The following is a 19964-nucleotide window of genomic DNA, read 5'->3' on the forward strand; positions in this document are numbered from 1 at the left end:
GAGGTCAGAGGTGACGGAACCCTCAGGTGGCTCCTGCCAGGCAGCGGTTCCTGGCCCTGCTCTGCCCTATACACTGTGATGTGGGCATCATGGGTGACAGTTTAGAGTCCAGAGGAACGGCAGAGGACTTCATGGCGACTTCCAGTGGTTTATTTATTAGATTATTAATCCCTCTATGTGTTTCATCATCGTTCCATTTTATAACTTACATTATTTTTGTATTGTAAAGTTAATATTTTTATTAGTTTTTCTACGTTTCTTATCACATATTTCCTCGATGTCCCATTTCCCTTTATCATTTCTCCCAAGAGTCTATTCCACCAAAGTGGTGCGCACCTATTACCCCCAGTGCCACCCAGCCGGCTCTACTGCACCTCATGGACAGAATACACGGAGCTGTAAACTCTTCCTGAGCTTTTATATTCTCTGTATAACCAACACTTTCTACCAATTATTACCTCTTACCAGGAATATGGTGATATTGGGGCAGTATATAATAAAGCCATCAGTGCTATATATAATACAGGTTGTACCGTTCCCAATAACCCATCACATGTGATTTACAGTAATCCCACCACAACCCATGGGAAGGACGGGTCACTGCTGCTCATCTCTGGGGTCACCGAAATCTTCTTCTTCCTCTTTATAATATCGCTTTATTTACATGTAACACAAAGAAAACAATTAAAACCCCCATAAATGAAAATGACCCTGTTATTACGGCTTCTTTGTGCTATTGTGTCACAGTCACAGGCAGTGAATACACCGTACCATTTACTGCTGCAGTCAGCGATTTGTTATATACTGGCGGATTGTCACCGTTATTGTAATGCCCTAAATCTATAAACATTAATCCCCCAACATGTTTCGCCCGCTCTCAGGCATCATCAGGAGAATGGGGATTAAAGGAGTAAGATGTCACCGCTCACTCCCATATTATTTGTGGTGCAGACGACTTATGACGTCACATCCACACAGACATGTGAAGACAGCACAATCAGCAGGTGTCCTAGTCTCATAAACAGGACAGGACACAATTATTGACAACTATGAACACACCTGAGAGGGCTACCTTCAGGGGAATGTCATTAAATTAGACATATGACATCAGACACCATTTCATGGGTGATCTATCACGCCCGATGTCCAGGTGGGAAAATCTACATTGGTCTCCTTGCTAGAGAACTTCACGTATGTATCAAGGAACATGTAAGAGACATGGACAAATCTAGGACAGAGGATGATCTTGAACAATTTAAAACCCTACTAAGATATTTTCAACAATTCCATCATAGGGATTCAAGTCTTCTCAGAGTTCTTTTGGGACCGAGAAGTGGTGATCCCAAGAAAACTCTTGCTTACGTTGAGAGCAAGTGGACTTTTAGATTGGGTACCGACCAGGCTTAATGAAAATCTGGGGTTTGGTTCATTTTTAGAAATATGGAGGCATCTTTTGGGAGGTGGGTTTGTGTTTTTTTATTGATTTGAACTCATATTTGTTTGCTCTGCAGTATACAGCCATGAAGGCCGGATTTTAATCCACCTATCTATATCCATGTATGTGATGATTTCTACTTTGTGAACATTTTTCATCCTATAAAGAGATGGAGAATTGGGGGAGGAAAGTCTTCCTACAAACAAGCTTGTTTTTCTCTGCTATTGTACTCCATGGATCTGTTGCAGAATATATGAACTCTAGAAATGGTCTCTGGCTAGACTGTGAATTCTTTATTATTTTTTTCTATGAGACATTATGGAGCCTTGATAGACTGTTGAACAGCCGGGATTGTGAACCTCTTTATGGACTTGATTTAATTATGATAGATGCTTGTGGACAATCAGGTTACGGATTTTATCATTTGATTTAATGAATTGATAATTGATATTATTAGCTTTCTACAAAATTATTTTCTCTATTATATGGCCATATGGTATGTTGACACATTTAGACCTATTTTTATCTGTGTTATTGGGTACCATACTTTTCACTTTATACTTTTCCCTATTGTTGCTCTGCCTTTTTCACATCTTTTAACCTTTTGTAACTTACCCCTGTTTACATCAATTTCACTTGTGCAATTTTGGCAGAGCCTTATGCTTTGCATACACTTATTTATATTATATATTTTTACCCCTTTTTATACTTTCTCTTATGATCCCCTAACTTTCCTGCTTTGGTAGTGATAATATGCTCAGATTTTTAAGTGTTAATTTCTATTAATAAAATTGATTTTATGGTTGAACATATTCTTTGATTCCCCTGTTACTTTAATTACACCTATTGGGGTTTTTTTGTGTTCATAATGCTTTTTGAATTTGGACCTGTTATTTTTGATATTTATCTTGGGAAACTTCTTGTTTAACTACTGAAATATGTCATCAGTAAATGCACTCAATACTTTGTCGGGGCTCCTTTTGCATCAATTACTGCATCAATGCGTCGTGGCATGGAGGCGATCAGCCTGTGGCACTGCTGAGGTGTTATGGAAGCCCAGGTTGCTTTGATAGCAGCCTTCAGCTCATCTGCATTGTTGGGTCTGGTGTCTCATCTTCCTCTTTACAATTCTCCATAGATTCTCTATGGGGTTAAGGTCAGGCGAGTTTGCTGACCAATCAAGCACAGTGATACTTTTGTTTATAAACCAGGTATATTGGTACTTTTGGCAGTGTGGACAGGTGCCAAGTCCTGCTGGAGAATGACATTTCCATCTCCAAAGTGCTCTAAAATGACCTCGTAGATGAGTGGGCTGACTTTGGTCTTGATAAAACACAGTGGACCTACACCAGCAGATGACATGGCTCCCCAAACCATCACTGATTGTGGAAACTTCACACTAAACCTCCAGCAGCTTGGATTGTGGCCTCTCCACTCTTCCTCCAGATTCTGGGACCTTGATTTCCAAATGAAATGCAAAATTTACTTTCATCTGAAAACAACACCTTGGACCACTGACAACAGTCCAGTTCTTCTTCTCCTTGGCCCAGGTAAGAGGCTTCTGGCATTGTCTATTGGTCATGAGTGGCTTGACACAAGGAATGTGACACTTGTAGCCCATGTCCTGGATACGTCTGTGTGTGGCGGCTCTTGAAGCAATGACTCCAGCAGCAGTCCACTCCTTGTGAATCTCCCACAAATTTTTAAATGACCTTTTCTGAACTATCCTTTCAAGGCTGTGCACCTTTTTCTACCACACTTTTTCCTTCCACTCAACTTTCCTTTATTATGCTTGGATACAGCACTCTGTGAACATTAGCTTCTATGGCAACGACCTTTATTGGCTTACCCTCCTTGTGGTGTGTCAATGACTGCCTTCTGGACATCTTTCAAGTCAGCAGTCTTCCCCATGATTGTGGAGCTACTGAAACAGACTAAGGGACCTTTTTAAACGCCTTTGCAGGTGGTTTTTTTGTTAATTATTCTAATTTACTGAGATAATGACTTTTGGGTTTTCATTGGCTGTAAGCCATAATCATCAACATTAACAGAAATAAACACATGAAATACATCACTCTGTTTGTAATGACTCTACATAATATATGAGTTTAACTTATTGTATTGAAGAACTGAAATAAATTAACTTTTTGATGTTGCACATCCCTGGAATCAGGGTTTCTAGCTCTTTATTATGCTGCTCTCAAATTACAAAAAAAACTACTGAGAAATTCCCTTTACGGGTGCATGTCTTTAAATATGTGTAACTTGTTCTGTGTATAATATTTAATTTTTTTAGATTTTTACATAGAAAAGCATTTTTGTGGATTTTTTTTCCCCATATTTTCGTAGATTGGTGACAGAGAGACAGAGGCATGGGCGGACATACCGCCTGTTCAACCTGTGCAGCTGCACAGGGGCCTGGAGGCTCCAGGGGGGCCCAGCAGGCAGGGGCGGCGTTAGGGCAGGCAGCTGCCTAGGTCCTCGCTCCCCCAGGGGCCCCCAGCTAGCGGCACATCACGCAGCTGCTATTGGGCCCCTGTGAGGCAGGGGGCCCGCCTGCCGCCAGCGCCGACTCCCCCGCCGCATTTAACTATACCGGCGTCTGCCGGTACAGTTCAAAGCAATGATGGAGGAGAGAGCGTCAGCTGACGCTCCCTCTCCCATCATCCTCCCCTCTGCCTCTGACAGACACTGCCGCGCACTCACTGTGTGCCGGCAGGAGCAGGAACTGGAAGCAGCGCGGGCACGAGGAGAGGTGAGGAGTGTGCTGTGTTGTTAGTTGTTTTTTTTTTACTCTATAACAGTACTGGACTGTGGGGCCATTCTGGGGGGGAGAGCTGCGCTGTATACTATGAGGCAGTGTGCTGTATACTATGAGGCAGTGCTGTATACCATGAGGCTGTGTGCTGTGTACCATGAGGCTGTGTGCTGTATACCATGAGGCTGTGTGCTGTATACTATGGGGCTGCGCTGTATACTATGAGGCTGCGCTGTATACTATGAAGCTGCGCTGTATAGTGTGAGGCTGCGCTGTATACTATGAGGCTGCGCTGTATACTGTGCGGGCAGTTCTGTATACTATGAGGCTGCGCTGTATACTATGAGGCTGTTCTGTATACTGTGAGGCTGCGCTGTATACTATGCGGGCAGTGCTGTATACTATGCGGGCTGTGTTGTATACTAAGGGGTACATTATACGTTATCTTCTATGGGGAGGCTGTGTTATATACTTTGGGGGGTGCATTATATTCTATGGGGAAGGCTGTGTTATATATTATGGGGGGCTGCATTATATTCTATGGGGGCTACATTATATTCTATGGGGAGGTGGGCTGTATTATATTCTATGGGGGCTGTATTAGATTTTATGAGGGAGGATTGCATCATACTCTTTGATGGGGCTACATTATATTCTATGGGGAGGTGGGCTGTATTATATTTATATTCTATGAGGGGTGATTACATCATACTTTATGGGGGGCTACATTATACTATATGAGGGTGGCTGCATTATATTCCATGGGGGTTACATCATACTCTGTGGGGTGGCTGCATTATGCTCTATGGGGTGGCTGCATTATACTATATGTGGGCTGCATTATTCTGTATCAAGGACTATGGGGAATACATTATACTATATGAAGAACTATGGGGTGCATTATACTGTGGGAAGTGAATTATAGGACTGAGGAGTGTATTATACTATATGGAGGATTATGCGGTGTGTATTTTACAATATGGAGGACTGTGGTGCACATTATAATATATTGAGGACTATGAGGTGTATTATACTAAACAAGTAAAATGCTGCCTATTCATCCATTGATTGGATTGGTTATGCCGGAACAGAAATTGTTCTCAGCAGCACATCGCCGTTGTAAACTGTAGGTGTGCTGCTGGTAACATGATACTGTATGGTGATCTGTTAGTGATCTATTAGTGATTGTTCTGTTCCCATCATTTTTTCTCAGACGGTGTAAAGAGGCTGGGAAACAAGCGTTGAACAACTTCAGTATTGTCGATCACATTCCTTTAGTGGCCTGAACTCAGCGCTTGTAAATACAATAGAAATGCTTCTGTGTGATGTGCAATATGTTAGGATTTGAGGCCCCATTTTAAACTTTGCCTAGGGCCCCACTTTGCCTAAAACCATCCCTGCCTGCAGTGTGGCTAACAATGAGGGCAATCTGGCCAGTTTATCCGTCTCCGGGGGGCCCCTGGCCAGATTGCCATCATGGGATTGCAGCTCCGCTGCCTGCAAGAGAAAAAGGCAGCGGAGCTGCAGAGAATGGATCCATCTTGCTTCCTGCCACACAGCAGCGGCAGAATGACATAATCATTTAGCGCCACGGCTGTGTGAGACAGGAAGCTGCCAGCTATGGTGCGGCTTCAGGATACTGTGTGAGCAGAGGTGAGGTGTGTGTGCAGAGAGGTGAATGGCGCTGTGTGTGTGTGTAGGTGGAGGAGAGGGCAATGATGGGGGTGACGGGGCCGAAGGCAATGATTGGGTTGATGGAGAGGGCAATGATAGGGGTGGTGGGGCAGGAGGAAATGATGGTGGCAGTGGAAAGGACAATGATGGGGGTGGTGGGGAGGAGGCAATGATGGAGGTGGTGGAATGGGCAATGATATGGGGTGGTGGGGGAGAAAGCAATAATGGAGGTGGTGAAGAGGTCAATCATGGGGGGTGGGGGAGAGGGCAATAATGGGATGCGGGGAATTTATAATGGGTTTAAGAACAGGGGGAGGTGGAGGAAGACATTATTATCTATTATTATGTCTAACAGTCCCTTAGTATAAAGTGTACTCACTTATGTATAGCACAGTCCCTTAGCTTTGTCGCCTTAAAAGGAGGGGGGCCCAGGCACATTTCCTGCACAGGGGCCCCAAGCAGTCTGTGTCCGCCCCTGGTTTATATTATACTTTTCCTCTAATTGTTCCACTTCTGGTTTTGGCTTACAAATACTGAGGTAAAAAACTCACCAAATACTCAATGTGTGCAGGTGGCCTAAAGAGCTCAGGTCTGACATCAGACCACTAATGCACGGTCTATCCGTGGGTCTCCTTACTCGAGCATGACGGATTCATGCATTTCTATGAGGTTGTCCCACTTGGGTTGGGAGAGCCGCGGCCAGTCTGTGCATTGTGGTCTGATTTTGGACTGTCTGAATGAGCCTTATTATTTTTGACTCATTTGTATTATTTGCTTCTCTTTACTTTTAGGACTTGTGGTGAAAATCTAAAATCATTTTTCAGTAAATTTGCAGCTATATGGAACATTCTGGACGGTTCACAAACTTTCAGGAACATTTGTATGGTGGGGTTGTACCAGAATGGCATTTTTGTCATGCAGTTTCACAGGGGTAAACATTATTATGAACAATTTAGGGTTTAGATTCCAGTTTCCAGATGTTTTTACCTGATTCATAATTGTTTACTTTTCGAAAAGTGAGAAAATTTGACACAAATGTATGCCAATTCCCTTCAGAGTGATTACTTGTACGCCAAGATGTTTGGTGCAATTTTTGGGTCATTTTGGAACACGTTTTACTTTTTTTTTTTTTTTTGCTAAACAGTCGCAAAAAAGGTTAAGAAGAAAAATAAGGACCGTTTTTGACTTTGCACAAAATTCATGACAGAGTGCGCCATTTTGAAGATCTTGGTGCAATAAAATGGCAACAAATCCCACAAAATAAGTGACTTAAAAAACCCTCACGTGATGAATCTGTGCCAAAGTGTAGAGAATGGTGTTTGGGTCTAAGATACGTTTTCTACAGTTATGAATGTCTATAGAGTCACTGTAGGGTTGGAGGAGCTTGTTGTATACCATCGCCTCCGATCGCTTGCTTTATACTGATAGATGTGCTCCCTGAGAGTCACCATAGAAACAGAAGACTGGATCCCATAGCTCCTAATCATTGTCCATATGTGCCCTGCACATACATGGCTCCACAATGGGAGCTTCTCCATAGTCGTACTCCCCTTTGTGTGAATAGACGGGAAGTGTGTGTGCAGTGGGAGCAGCGTGTGGGCGACATTCTCTCTCATCTGCACTGTAGTCTTGTTTATTTCAGGGTAAGTGTGATCTGTGGCACTCTGGTTGTGGGTGTAGCTGCCCTGGCACAGGCGGGCACCGTCATTCCGCAAGATCCTGCGCCTGGAAGGCCTATTTTGAGGAATTGTATTTTTCCATTTTATTTTATTTTTTTTACCTATTTGCACACAGTCACCACATTTTATATTTTACATGATACTATACAGAATGCCTCACTAAAGTAAAACAGAATTGTCCCCAAATTATCCTCTTGTTTGTCAAATGAAACATATAAGTCCCGATTCATTAGGACTGGTGTTTATCACGACACTCTTGATAAAAAGTACGTTGGCGTAAAATGCGTCGTGTTCATTAAGAAGTGCCCTCCATTTAATGAACTAGGCACATCTTACAAATGGTGTGGCCCTTTGCCAGAAAAGTTACTCCAGCCAGGGACTTGTATGTTTCTGACATCATGGACGCTACTTTTGTTTAGCAAATTATGATGAACTAGATATGCAGGCTTTGCCATGTCCTGTCCTGGCCAGGACGAGTGTAAATATGGCCAAAATCACAAAGTTTTTGCGCAGCTTGGGGTTTTGCAGTTACCGATTATTTGGGTCCTCTGATTTATAGTAGGAAGTGACCACTATTATGACCACTGTGACTATTATTGTATACAGGAGTGTTGGAGATATATGTTCCGCTACACGAACAGGCACATTTGTCGGTCAGGAATCTGGACAAGAGGGGGGGTGACATCTGTGCGTGCGGTTAGAGAAAAGGTAAATCGTTTGATACGTCTTGTATATGGAAGGAGAGGGAAACAAATGAAGAAAGAAACGAGAGAACACCATGGGAGAGAATGCGAGGGTGGAGAAAGCAAGATAAAAGCAGATGTGGCTCAGGGAAGGTATCCACCATGTAATCCGTGGATGGGACCGATCTTGGCATAGCCATTTTGTCTTATACAGAGTAGGCCAGTTATTCCATCTGTATGATGTCCATATGTGCTTAGTGGGCACATGAACTAACACTGTCCTCATGAGACTCCTATGCAGGTTTTTTTTACTTGTACCCCAGTTTGGGATGGATCTACACAATAATCATTGCTATAGCCTTGACAGCAGGATTTTCTTAGTAACGGGGAATCCGTAGGGATAACGCCATGACGTTTGGCAGTATTGCCTCTCCTCTCCTGGCATCTGTTGATTCCTGGCATGAGGATGAGCATTCCTCAAATACAATGGCATGCGATCCTCTCCTCAGCCATTTCCTCTTCAGCTGTCTGTGATGAGCTGGCTTTTTTATCAGACTTTTAGAGCAGCTTTATTCCGTGATTTCCCCAGTTGAGCTACTTTTATTGTGATTTTTCATTCTTTTTTCAGAGCTGAGTGAGAGCTCCAGCGAAAGGCTGGCCAGCAAAGCCACCGGGCAATATGCCTCCACCTCCGGATATAGTGAAGGTAGCCATTGAATGGCCTGGAGCAAATGCTCAGCTGATTGAAATAGATCAGGTAAGCAACTCCCCCCCATGTAAACCCCCATTTACCCTTAATTACTGGTTATTCCATTTCCGCACCATAACCTACAAGTCTGTCGGCAGCAGGAATGAGCTCTTACCTATCACAAGTCTTGCATGGTCACAGAGGTGGTACTCCTAGATCAGCTCATCTGGACAACACCTTCTCTAAATGAGGACCTGCTGGTGATCAGCTCATCAGTACGGGCCCAGTGGTTGAATCCGTTAGTGAGCAGCTGTTATCCGCTGTGGACGGCCATATTTCTTTTGTCGCGGTCTCTGATTTCTTTACATCACTAATGAAAGAGCCACCAATGGCGGTGACTCCACAGTAGTAGGCACAAGTCAGATGTTTTATCCTCCCCTGATTGATATTTCTCTTGCAGAAACGGCCTTTGGCATCAATTATCAAGGAGGTGTGTGACGGGTCAGTACTGGAAATTTAATATTCATATTGGTGTGATAATGCACATGACATTACGTCAGACATATATGCCAGGAATATTTCTTGACATATGCATCTGATAGACAGTTGCTGTTTAGTTATTCAGCATGGTAAAGAATAAGATGGATTAATGAGCAATCTAAAGTGTCTGTGGGACAAATCAGAGGTCAGGGGAACTAAATACTTAGTCCTTCATCTTTGCTGCAGTATTAACCTGATCCGACAGAGTTTGTATAGTAGGTTTTATCTAAAGTGGTGGCCAGGTTGTTGTAGGGTAAAGACGCAACAATGGAAACTGCTGATTAGGGCAGAACGAAAGCGTGTGAGCAAGAGCGAAGGAATGAATGGAGGAGCCAGGTTATGCAGTCTCATCAGGGATATGAATTGTATTCGCTGGTTATTTGGCAAAGGAGTGACTGACACAGCAGAGATGTAATAGAAGAGTGGAAAGAGAGATGGATGAGGAAAGGAGGTTGGCGAGTTCTGAGAAGAACCAAGATAAAAATCGCCACAGTAAACTAGTAAAATTACAGCCGACCGCAGAGGACTAAAAAGGCAGCCAAACCAATCTCCAAGTGAGAGGATAGTCCACAGTAATGAAGAAAGCAACCTGTTTTTTTTTCCTCCTGTTCTACATAAATGTGAAAAGTCAGTAATGGCGTTCACATAGAGGCATGGCGTTGTGCAGTACATACACTAGAAATGATGCGCGATTATTTTATAAATTTGACCATAGCATGGTTACAAATGATCTAAAATCGTTTTATTTAGCTGTTGCTTAAAACCGTCTTGTTTTTTCATTTCTCCTCAGGTGGTCCTTGCCAAACCCAGAGTATTATGCCTTCCGCTATGCGGATGGACCCCAGCTGTACATCACTGAGCAGGTGAGTGACTGTGCATTACTATGAAGCCTCTTCTGGGACATAGGGTTAGGATGTGTGGGGTACAGTCGTACCCTGGTGCCTGAAGAAGCCCAAAGGCCCTCTGCCGCATCGGCAGAGATGTAAATGGCACAGGTCGGAGCCTCTGATGGACTTGTCTGTGTTTTACCTTTTTGTGTAGTTGTCCTTTGGGCCATTTCTCTGTACTGACTCTCTGTAATATTTCAGACTCGTGGAGATATCAAGAATGGAACTATTTTACGCCTGGCTGTGTCACCGGTAGGTTTATATATAACTTATCAACTTTTGATTAAAGGATTCTGTTGGAATCAGGCTCTCTACCCCTTCATAATTCTGCTTGTATTGAGTAGCATAAACCTAGTGACAGATTTCTTTTACGACTGCTGTAAGTTAAAGGGAACCTGTCACCCCCAAAATCGATGGTGAGGTAAGCTCACTGTCATCAGGGGCTTATCTACAGCATTCTGTAATGCTGTAGATAAGCGCCCGATGTTACCTGAAAGAGGAGAAAAAGAGGTTATAATATACTCACCCAGGGGCGGTCCCGCTGCGGTTCGGTCAAATGGGTGTCTCAGGTCCGCTCCGGCGCCTCCTATCTTTATTCCATGACGTCCTCTTCTGGTCTTCACGCCGCGGCTTCGGCGCAGGCATACTTTGCCCTGTTGAGGTCAGAGCAAAGTACTGTAGTGCGCAGGCGCCGGGCCTCTGTGACCTTTCCGGCGCCTGCGCACTGCAGTACTTTGCTCTGCCCTCAACAGGGCAAAGTATGCCTGCGCCGAAGCCGCGGCGCGGAGACCAGAAGAGGACGTCATGGAATGAAGATGGGAGGCGCTGTACCGGACCTGAGACGCCCATCGGAGCGGGACCGCCCCTGGGTGAGTATAATCTAATCTATTTTTCTCCTCTTTCAGGTTACATCGGCGGCTTATCTACAGCATTACAGAATGCTGTAGATAAGCCCCTGATGACGGTGAGCTTACCTCACCATCGATTTTGGGGGTGACAGGTACGCTTTAACTAATTGTCCCAAATATTGTCTTCCATTTTGCAATTACTCTAGCTGTGACTTTTTTCATTAGTCCCGGGCAGCCCGCCAGCTTTTGGAGAGGATACAGTGCTCCAGCATGGATTCCAGGCTCGATGCTATGAAGGAACTGGCTAAGCTATCTGCCGACACTACTTTTGCTACGGAGTTCATTAATATGGATGGAGTGACTGTTCTCACCCGACTGGTTGAAGGAGGCACAAAGCTCTTGTCACAGTCAGTACCTTGTATAATGGATCTAGCTTTCTTACTAAGTCTTACACATGATCTTCACATTCGTCTTTCTGGGCTTCCTGCCACTGAATTAAGCCTTTGGCTCTAATAAACATTCTCTACACTTAACAATGTTAATCACTTGTACCATTAGCTTTGTGCACTTTACTATCTGCAGAAAACCTAGATTTGCAAAAAATCTAATCTACCTTTTGTCTCAAACTTCAAATGCCTAAGGATTGCTATAAGGCCATGTGCACACGTTCAGGATTTCTTGCAGAAATTTCCTGAAGAAAATCGGAAATTTTCTGCAAGAAATCCGCTTTTTTTTTTTGCGTTTTTTTTCCGTTTTTTTCGCGGTTTTTTTAGCATTCTGCAAGCGTAATTAGCTTGCAGAATGCTAAAGTTTTCCAAGCGATCTGTAGCATCGCTTGGAAAACTGACTGACAGGTTGGTCACACTTGTCAAACATACTGTTTGACAAGTGTGACCAACTTTTTACTATAGATGCAGCTTATGCAGCATCTATAGTAAAAGATAGAATGTTTAAAAATAATAAAAAAAATGGTTATACTCACCCAGACATCTCCTCAGCGGCGTCCGTTCCTCTTCCTATAGCTGGTGTGTGCGCACAGGACCTTCCATGACGTCGCGGTCATGTGAGCGGTCACGTGAGCGGTCACATGACCGCTCACGACCAATCACAAGACAGTGACGTCATCACAGGTCCTTCACCGCACAGCAGCTATAGGAACCGAAGCGGCAGCATGCAGTGGTGAGGCGGGAAGGCATCGAGGGTGAGTATAGGACTATTTTTTATTTTAATTCTTTTATTTTTGACCACTTATATGGTGCCCAGTCCGTGGAGGAGAGTCTCCTCTCCTCCACCCTGGGTACCAACCGCACATAATCTGCTTACTTCCCGCATGGTGTGCACAGCCCCGTGCGGGAAGTAAGCAGATCAATGGACTCCTAGGTGTGCGGAATCCCCGCAATTCCGCATTTTTAATGAACATGTTGCTTTTTTTTACGCGATGCGATTTTTTCGCGGAAAAAATCGCTACATTTGCACAAAAAATGCGGAATACACTGTAAATAATAGGAGGCATATGTTAGCGTTTTTTTCGCGTTTTTATCACGTTTTTATAGCGAAAAAACGCGAAAAAAACGCGAAAAATCCTGAACGTGTGCACATGGCCTATGGTTCACTGAAGCAGATCCCAGGTGTTTTTTTTTTTATAATTTAATCCTAGGAGGATAGAGATATAGGGTAATATATTCTTCCATCTGGCTCAGGAAAGAACATATCCTTCCTGTGCTGCCCATTCTACCTGAGGTTTGTTGAAGCTGTCCCAGCAATCAAATGATCTCCACTGGTCTGGCTTTAGGAATCCTTGGAGATCAGCTAGACATACAGTCATACCGCAGTCATACATTTAGGGCACTACAGGGAAAATGTCACTGGGGCCCCGATTCAACAAAGCTTTTACCTAAGAAAAAGCTTTGAAAAATTGCACACTTTTTGCGCAACATGCAATTGTGCAAAAAAAATTTTGACTTTTGGCATTTCACAGCTCTGACAAAGTGGATGGCATATCTTACCCCGGCTTTTCAAGCGTTGAGTTTACACCATAAATCTTACTCTGGTCCGTTCATTGGAATTAGATTTTGGCATGCACACATTAAAACAGGGCTGTGGATATGGTAAGCCAAACCTCCGACTCCTAAATTTCCATGACACCGACTTCACCAAAATGGGCTCTGACTCAACGACTCCGACTCCACAGCCCTGCATTAAAAGGCTCTTAATGAATCGGGCATCTTGCATTGCACTCTACTCCCTCTTCAAGAGAGGTGTGAAAAATACCAGTCTTGATGAATCGGGGCTATAGGGTCTAGAATAATGCAACATCATGTATTGTGTAGTGGTCGTTGTTGAATACTGCAGCTCATCTCCCCTTGTAGTAAATGAGAACTTAACTGATTAATGGGTGTTCTGGGTGTATACAGCATCGTAGACTTCTTCAACCCTTTCATTACGCTGTTCTCATGGCCATAGATGCATTGGCTTCATGAATCCTTTCTCAGCTCTTGCTTCTTCTTTCTCTTGGAGAATTTTGATGCTGCACATAAAGCGGTCAACTTTACTGGAGGCTGGTAAATCATAGTTCTGGCTTCAGGACATGTCGTTCCTGCTTTCAGGCATATGCATCACCGTTACTTGTTAATGAAAAACCTAGGCTTGATGAGCAAAGGCGGAAAATTAATTATTCAGTCTACTACATGCTTATTAATTGTGCAAACAAATTTCTAAGTTTCTATATGAACAAAGGTATAATGTGAAGGAGCAGGACTCATCGGTGCACAGTGGGACTAGGTTATCGCCGAAACACTCGCACACCAACATTAGTAATGGTGATATGACCACAGTTCCCGGTGTGACCACGCTCTCCTCTCAGTTACAGTGAAATGTTGGCCTTCACATTGACCGCTTTCTTGGAGTTGATGGATCATGGAATAGTCTCTTGGGACATGGTCTCTCCGATCTTTATAAAACAGGTGAGTCTAATGCCAGAATGACCAAATTTTAGTGAGCGGAAATGAACAGAGTATTCCCTTCAGATTGGAGACGTCTCCCCTATATAACAGGCACTACTTGCTATGCTTCATATATAGCAATTACCTCTGTATTGTAGACCGGTAATATACTTGACATGGTTACTGTGGTCCAGCAGGGGAAGTGTTAACCAAATGGCAAATGACCAATCCTGCTGAACTGTTGTAGACTAGACTTTGGGATTTGTGAGCCACTGCCGACTACCAGGCAATTGTAGAGTTTACAGACCTATGTGTCTCTGTTCTTTATAGTCTGATCCTGTAGTCATTCAGCACCTGTTTCCTAATCCTGCCGATGTATGCTAATATGGCTGCAGCATCAGACTACAGAAGGTTTGTAGTCTGTTACCGTGGAGACCATACATCTAATTTTGTATAGGCTTGGAATCTGTACTGTGTACATAAGGGCCTGTGTTCATGCATCTCCTCTTTCTACAGATTTGCGGCTACGTATCCCAGCAGTCTGTGGATGTCTCTATTCTTCAGCGGTCTTTAGCTATATTGGAGAGCATGGTATTAAACAGCCAGGCTTTGTACCATAAAATCGCAGAGGAAATCACCGTGGGCCAACTTATTTGCCACTTGCAAGTGTAAGTCCTAGAACCGTCCCCTGGCATAGCATGCTCCGTGTGTGCATAAAAGGCACGAGCAGCATCGTTTTAACTCTGATTTTCTGCTTTTTATCTTTTGTGCAGCTGTAACCAAGAAATCCAGACGTATGCCATCGCACTCATCAATGCTCTGTTTCTGAAGGCACCAGAGGAAAAGCGGCAGGTGGGTGTCCGCTGCTCACGTTCTGCAAGCATGTGACAAGCGGCGCTCTGTGTGCTTGTGTGTTGTCTTGTGTAATTATCCCGTGGCGTCCTTTTGGTTGCTGTCTGCTCTTAACTCCCATCTCTGCTTCTGTTTGTGTGCGTGGTGCACTCAGGAGAAGCCCCAGAATCTCATGGAAGTTCCCGTTAGTGTGAGTACCACGCGTGGGAGTTTCTGTTGTCCTCCTGTTCCTCACCCATGGATACTCCTTCCACCTTTGCTGTTAGTGATGTTCCTCAGTTATTCCAAGCTTTTTCTCTTCCACGTGATACTTTCTTTTTTTTTTTTTACTTTTGTTTTCTGTGCTGGTGCGACGTATAGATAATTGTTTTCCTTTTTTTTTCTTGTTTAGGAAATGGCAAACGTTTTTGTACAGAAGCACCTCCGATCTATTATTCTTAATGTAAGTAATGGGAAACTAATTCCCTGAGACATTGGGATTAATGCTGACCCAGAATAGATTAGCAAGGACCCCAGAGCAAAAGTTTACATCCCGACATCCCATTCCTGTGCTGGTTTCCAAATCCATCCACACTGAGCCGTTTTTTATCCACATCCCTTTAAGGACGCCTGACCCATTAGCTGGTTCTTCTGTTTTCTTTGTTAGTGCCCACCTTTGGCATGAGTAGGGCTGTAAAAAAATAAAAATAAATGTCCAGTACCAATTTAGTATATGGATTTACTACTACTTACATGTGCGGAGGTGATTGAAGAATTGTTCTTGAGATTGCACTTATTGCGGCACCAGATTATCGGACATTGCCAGCACAAGCGTCCGGCTCACGTTATTATAGGAGACATTTTTTTGTACCACATCATTCTCTTTAACCTCTGGTCATGTGATTTTATCTTACTACTAAGATTAGTCATACAAAAGCCGATTCTTCTTACCTGATTTACATTGCTGCAGTAATACTGCTATTCCTCAGTTAGCCATTATACTTTCAGCCATTACTTCTTTCTGTTTTGCTTTATCCAGCATATTATCCGAGGAAATCGACCAATCAAGACCGAGATGGCGCATCAGCTGTATGTGCTGCAGGTGCTAACCTTTAACCTTCTGGAGGAACGGATGATGACTAAAATGGACCCCAATGACCAGGTGACACAAAAAACATCCATCTTTTTCTTGCCATAGCAATTGAATGTTATGGAGCAAGCAAGCTCCCCTGGGACCCTTAATGGGAACCTGTCAGGTTAAACATACCGTCAAATTTGCCGATATAGAGTAGGAGGAGCTGAGTAGATTTATATAGATTTAGTCACAAACCCTACAAATAACCTGTAATTTATTGGTTGAAATAACTGATCATTGTGGGCATATGAGTTCAGTGGGCGGAGCAACTGAGTGACTGACAGCCTTCCTTGTGCGGGCATGCATGCAGTGATGGCTGTCAGTCACTGAAAAAAACTGTAAAGCGCTGCGGAATATGTTGGCGCTATATTAAAATAAAGATTATTATTAGACTTCCCACTGGACTCAAGGATCAAACTTTAAGAATTTTCTGAGATGTATCAACTGCTAATGCAGGGATTTAGGAATTTAGTGTTTTACCTTCAAAATAACTTTAGCGTTATTGCTTCCAGGAGATCCAGACAATGTTGAGCGCTCTGATGACATTTAATTTTTTTTTGCATAAAATCATATCCCCATATTGATATATTATCTGAAAGTAAATGGCTGGAATTTAACATTTAGTAAAATATACATATACAGTCATTTTATGTATGAAAGTATGATTAGCCCGAGCCACACAACGCATGAATGTGGAGGCAATATTCATAGATGCTACCTTTGTCTGCATCCACATCCCTTCACAAAATCATTGACAGTAAAGACTGTACATATTAGACCTACAGAAATGACAAACGTCCTGATTAGGTGCAGGGAGTAATTAGTTTTCTCCTTCACCTCATTGGGGGACACAGGACCATGGGTGTTATGCTGCTGCCACTAGGCGGCTGACACCAAAGGTACCTTCACACGAAACGACTTTGTAACGATATCGCTAGCGATCCGTGACGTTGCAGCGTCCTGGCAAGCGATATCGTTTAGTTTGACACGCAGCAGCGATCAGGATCCTGCTGTGATGTCACTGGTCGCTGAATAAAGTTCAGAACTTTATTTGGTCGTCCGATCGCCGTGTATCGTTGTGTTTGACAGCAAAAGCAACGATACCAGCGATGTTTTACACTGGTAACCAGGGTAAACATCGGGTTACTAAGCGCAGGGCCGCGCTTAGTAACCCGATGTTTACCCTGGTTACCAGTGTAAAATGTAAAAAAAACAAACTACATACTTACATTCTCGTCCCCCGCCGTCTGCTTCCCACACTGACTGAGCGCCGTAAAGTGAAAGTGAAAGCACAGCACAGCGGTGACGTCACCGCTGTGCCCTGCTACTGCCGGCGCTCAGTCAGTCAGTCAGTGCAGGAAGCGGACGCCGGGGGATGCGAATGTAAGTATGTACTGTTCGTTTTTTTTACATTTTACGCTGATAACCAGGGTAAACATCGGGTTACTAAGCGCGGCCCTGCGCTTAGCAACCCGATGTTTACCCTGGTTACCCAGGGACCTCGGCATCGTTGGTCGCTGGAGAGCGGTCTGTGTGACAGCTCTCCAGCGATCAAACAGCGACGCTGCAGCGATCGGCATCGTTGTCGCTATCGCTGCAGCGTCGTTTCGTGTGAAGGTACCTTTAGTTAATACACAGAAAGTTAGCAATGTCCTGATTAGGTGCAGGGAGTAATTAGTTTTCTCCTTCACCTCATTGGGGGACACAGGACCATGGGTGTTATGCTGCTGCCACTAGGCGGCTGACACTAAGTTAATACACAGAAAGTTAGCAATGTCCTGATTAGGTGCAGGGAGTAATTAGTTTTCTATTGTTCTCTTTCCCTGTAATAGAAAAAGAATTCTTCCCTTAGACAAATTCCTCAAACTTTAAATGAGCGCTCCCGACTCCATAAGCAATTGTTTGGCTCACTGGACTCATACACGATCGCCACAGCCTCTTCAGTATAGGATGAATGAGCAAAAACATTGGCCAACTTGAGTAGCCATGATACAGCCATACTGTGCTACAGCGCTAGGGCGCAATCAGACGGCCGTATAAATCTGAATGACATCAGAACACAGTGCACAGACCGCTACATAGAAATACATAAAGACCTATATCAACCGAACAGAAGACATTATATGATGGTATATTATTATATCATGGTGAATTCCAGTAAATAGCCTAGAATAATTACAATGGACACTCCCTTAAATATATAATTAATAAGATCCACGGAGTCCGAGTCCGACAAAGTAAATAGATGTAACAATATGTTTATTACAAAAATGCCAAAACACTGGCAGAAGTAAATAACATAAAAGAGTCAACAGCGATGACACAAGATGTTAGGATGCTACAAATCCACAAAATTGTAACGGGTACAGGTAATGAAGGCCAACAGATATGTGTCCAGTGTTATGTAGAACACTAACACAATGCATGTTAAATACCGCTGTCAGTTTTTGACAGCGGCATTTAACGGGTTAACAGCCGCGGGAGGATCGCGATTCCTCCCGCAGCTGCTATGGGCACATGTCAGCTGATCAGATCAGCTGTCATGTGCCGGAAAAGGTGCTGGCTCTTCGTTGGAACCCTCACCAAACAAGGAGAGGCGTCCAATGATGGATAGATCCGTCATTAGTCGTTAAGAGGTTAAGGCAGATGGAGTAAATGTCCATGGCCAAAAGAATATCTATGATGCAGTGTTATAGTGCTGTACCACTTGCACACAAAGTAGTGTCATAGCAATACTGAATGGAGAAGAGCATACACCTAAAAGGCCATCTTACCCATAGTGTCCCGTGTAGATGGGAGTAAATAGGCAGCCACAACGTGCGTTTCACATGGGCTTCCATAGCCCCCCGAGTCAGCCCGCGTTATTTTTCCAACAAAACTGGCTCATATGGAAGAAATTATTAGGGAAAGGCTCTTGTTATATTTTGCCAAGACTCCTTTAGGCAACTCTGCCTTGAACTGAAGACTCAATTAATCTTTGACAGACTTGTTCTTAGTTATGTGTTGCCTTATCACCAAGTCTCTTTTTTTTCTAAATGCACAGTTACTTATCAATATAATAATGGTTTCTGACCTATTTCTTTAGGCTCAGAGAGACATAATATTCGAGTTGAGGCGAATTGCGTTTGACGCAGAATCGGATGGGAGTGGTGTGTCTGGCACCGGGACTGAAAAGCGCAAAGCTATGTACAGTAAGGATTACAAGATGCTGGGCTTCACTGTGAGTACAGTCTGCATCACTTCCATGCTACCGAAGCCTCGGGAAGTTCTAGCAAATGATCTATGATAGGAGATTGGGGTGGGAATGGCCATTCTGTGGTTGGTTTTACCATTGTTCTACATGAATTTGTATTGTAGACTCTTCTTACATGCAAATGCTCACGTATACTAGGGAAGTGCCTAAAGTGTAATGGTTGTTTTAATTTTTACTTCAAAATCAGTAGTACACATGAAAATAAGCAACTTTGTAATATATCTTATCAGAGAGATCAGCTTCTTTCTCTGCCAGAATTGATCAGTTATTATCAAAATTCTCAGTTCTGAGATAAAATCTGTATTCAGTGAGAACAGACTTTGCCATTACTGAGATAGGAGATGGCGGGATATTTCCAGTGATATTTTCTTTAACAGGATATCATATAACATCTCTAAAACCAATGTGAAGCCCGTCTAAAAAAAATACAATTTTAAGTGAACCCAAACGTTCTCTGTCAAGCATGATCTAAGTCCTGTACACAACTTTCCGGTTATTCCACATAATTGCCACAGATGGGTGCATCCAGCCCCGCACTTTGTCCTTCCCTCGTCTCCATTACTACGTTCTCTTTGGGTCCTTTTTATCTACTTTCTACATATCCTTCACAC

The 19964-nt window shown here is 43.4% G+C and overlaps 1 protein-coding gene across 4 annotated transcripts in view; it reads left to right on the forward strand.

The window, feature by feature from the left end:
• ELMO2 (engulfment and cell motility 2) overlaps nucleotides 1-19964 on the forward strand; it is a 69862-nt gene that overhangs the window by 26863 nt on the left and 23035 nt on the right. For 2 of the 4 annotated variants that reach the window (XM_077251664.1, XM_077251665.1), the window contains exons 2-13: nucleotides 8858-8986; nucleotides 9378-9418; nucleotides 10248-10320; nucleotides 10546-10596; nucleotides 11418-11599; nucleotides 14056-14155; nucleotides 14651-14802; nucleotides 14908-14986; nucleotides 15141-15176; nucleotides 15378-15428; nucleotides 16005-16127; nucleotides 19186-19320. In XM_077251664.1, the coding sequence (XP_077107779.1) occupies nucleotides 8909-8986; nucleotides 9378-9418; nucleotides 10248-10320; nucleotides 10546-10596; nucleotides 11418-11599; nucleotides 14056-14155; nucleotides 14651-14802; nucleotides 14908-14986; nucleotides 15141-15176; nucleotides 15378-15428; nucleotides 16005-16127; nucleotides 19186-19320 (1101 nt within the window). In that variant the 5' untranslated portion in view covers nucleotides 8858-8908. The remainder of the gene's footprint in view (nucleotides 1-8857; nucleotides 8987-9377; nucleotides 9419-10247; nucleotides 10321-10545; nucleotides 10597-11417; nucleotides 11600-14055; nucleotides 14156-14650; nucleotides 14803-14907; nucleotides 14987-15140; nucleotides 15177-15377; nucleotides 15429-16004; nucleotides 16128-19185; nucleotides 19321-19964) is intronic. The other 2 variants (XM_077251666.1, XM_077251667.1) reach the window with 1 other exon arrangement.

The sequence above is a fragment of the Ranitomeya variabilis genome, chromosome 4 (assembly GCF_051348905.1).
Source record: "Ranitomeya variabilis isolate aRanVar5 chromosome 4, aRanVar5.hap1, whole genome shotgun sequence".
Taxonomy (NCBI): Eukaryota; Metazoa; Chordata; class Amphibia; order Anura; family Dendrobatidae; genus Ranitomeya; species Ranitomeya variabilis.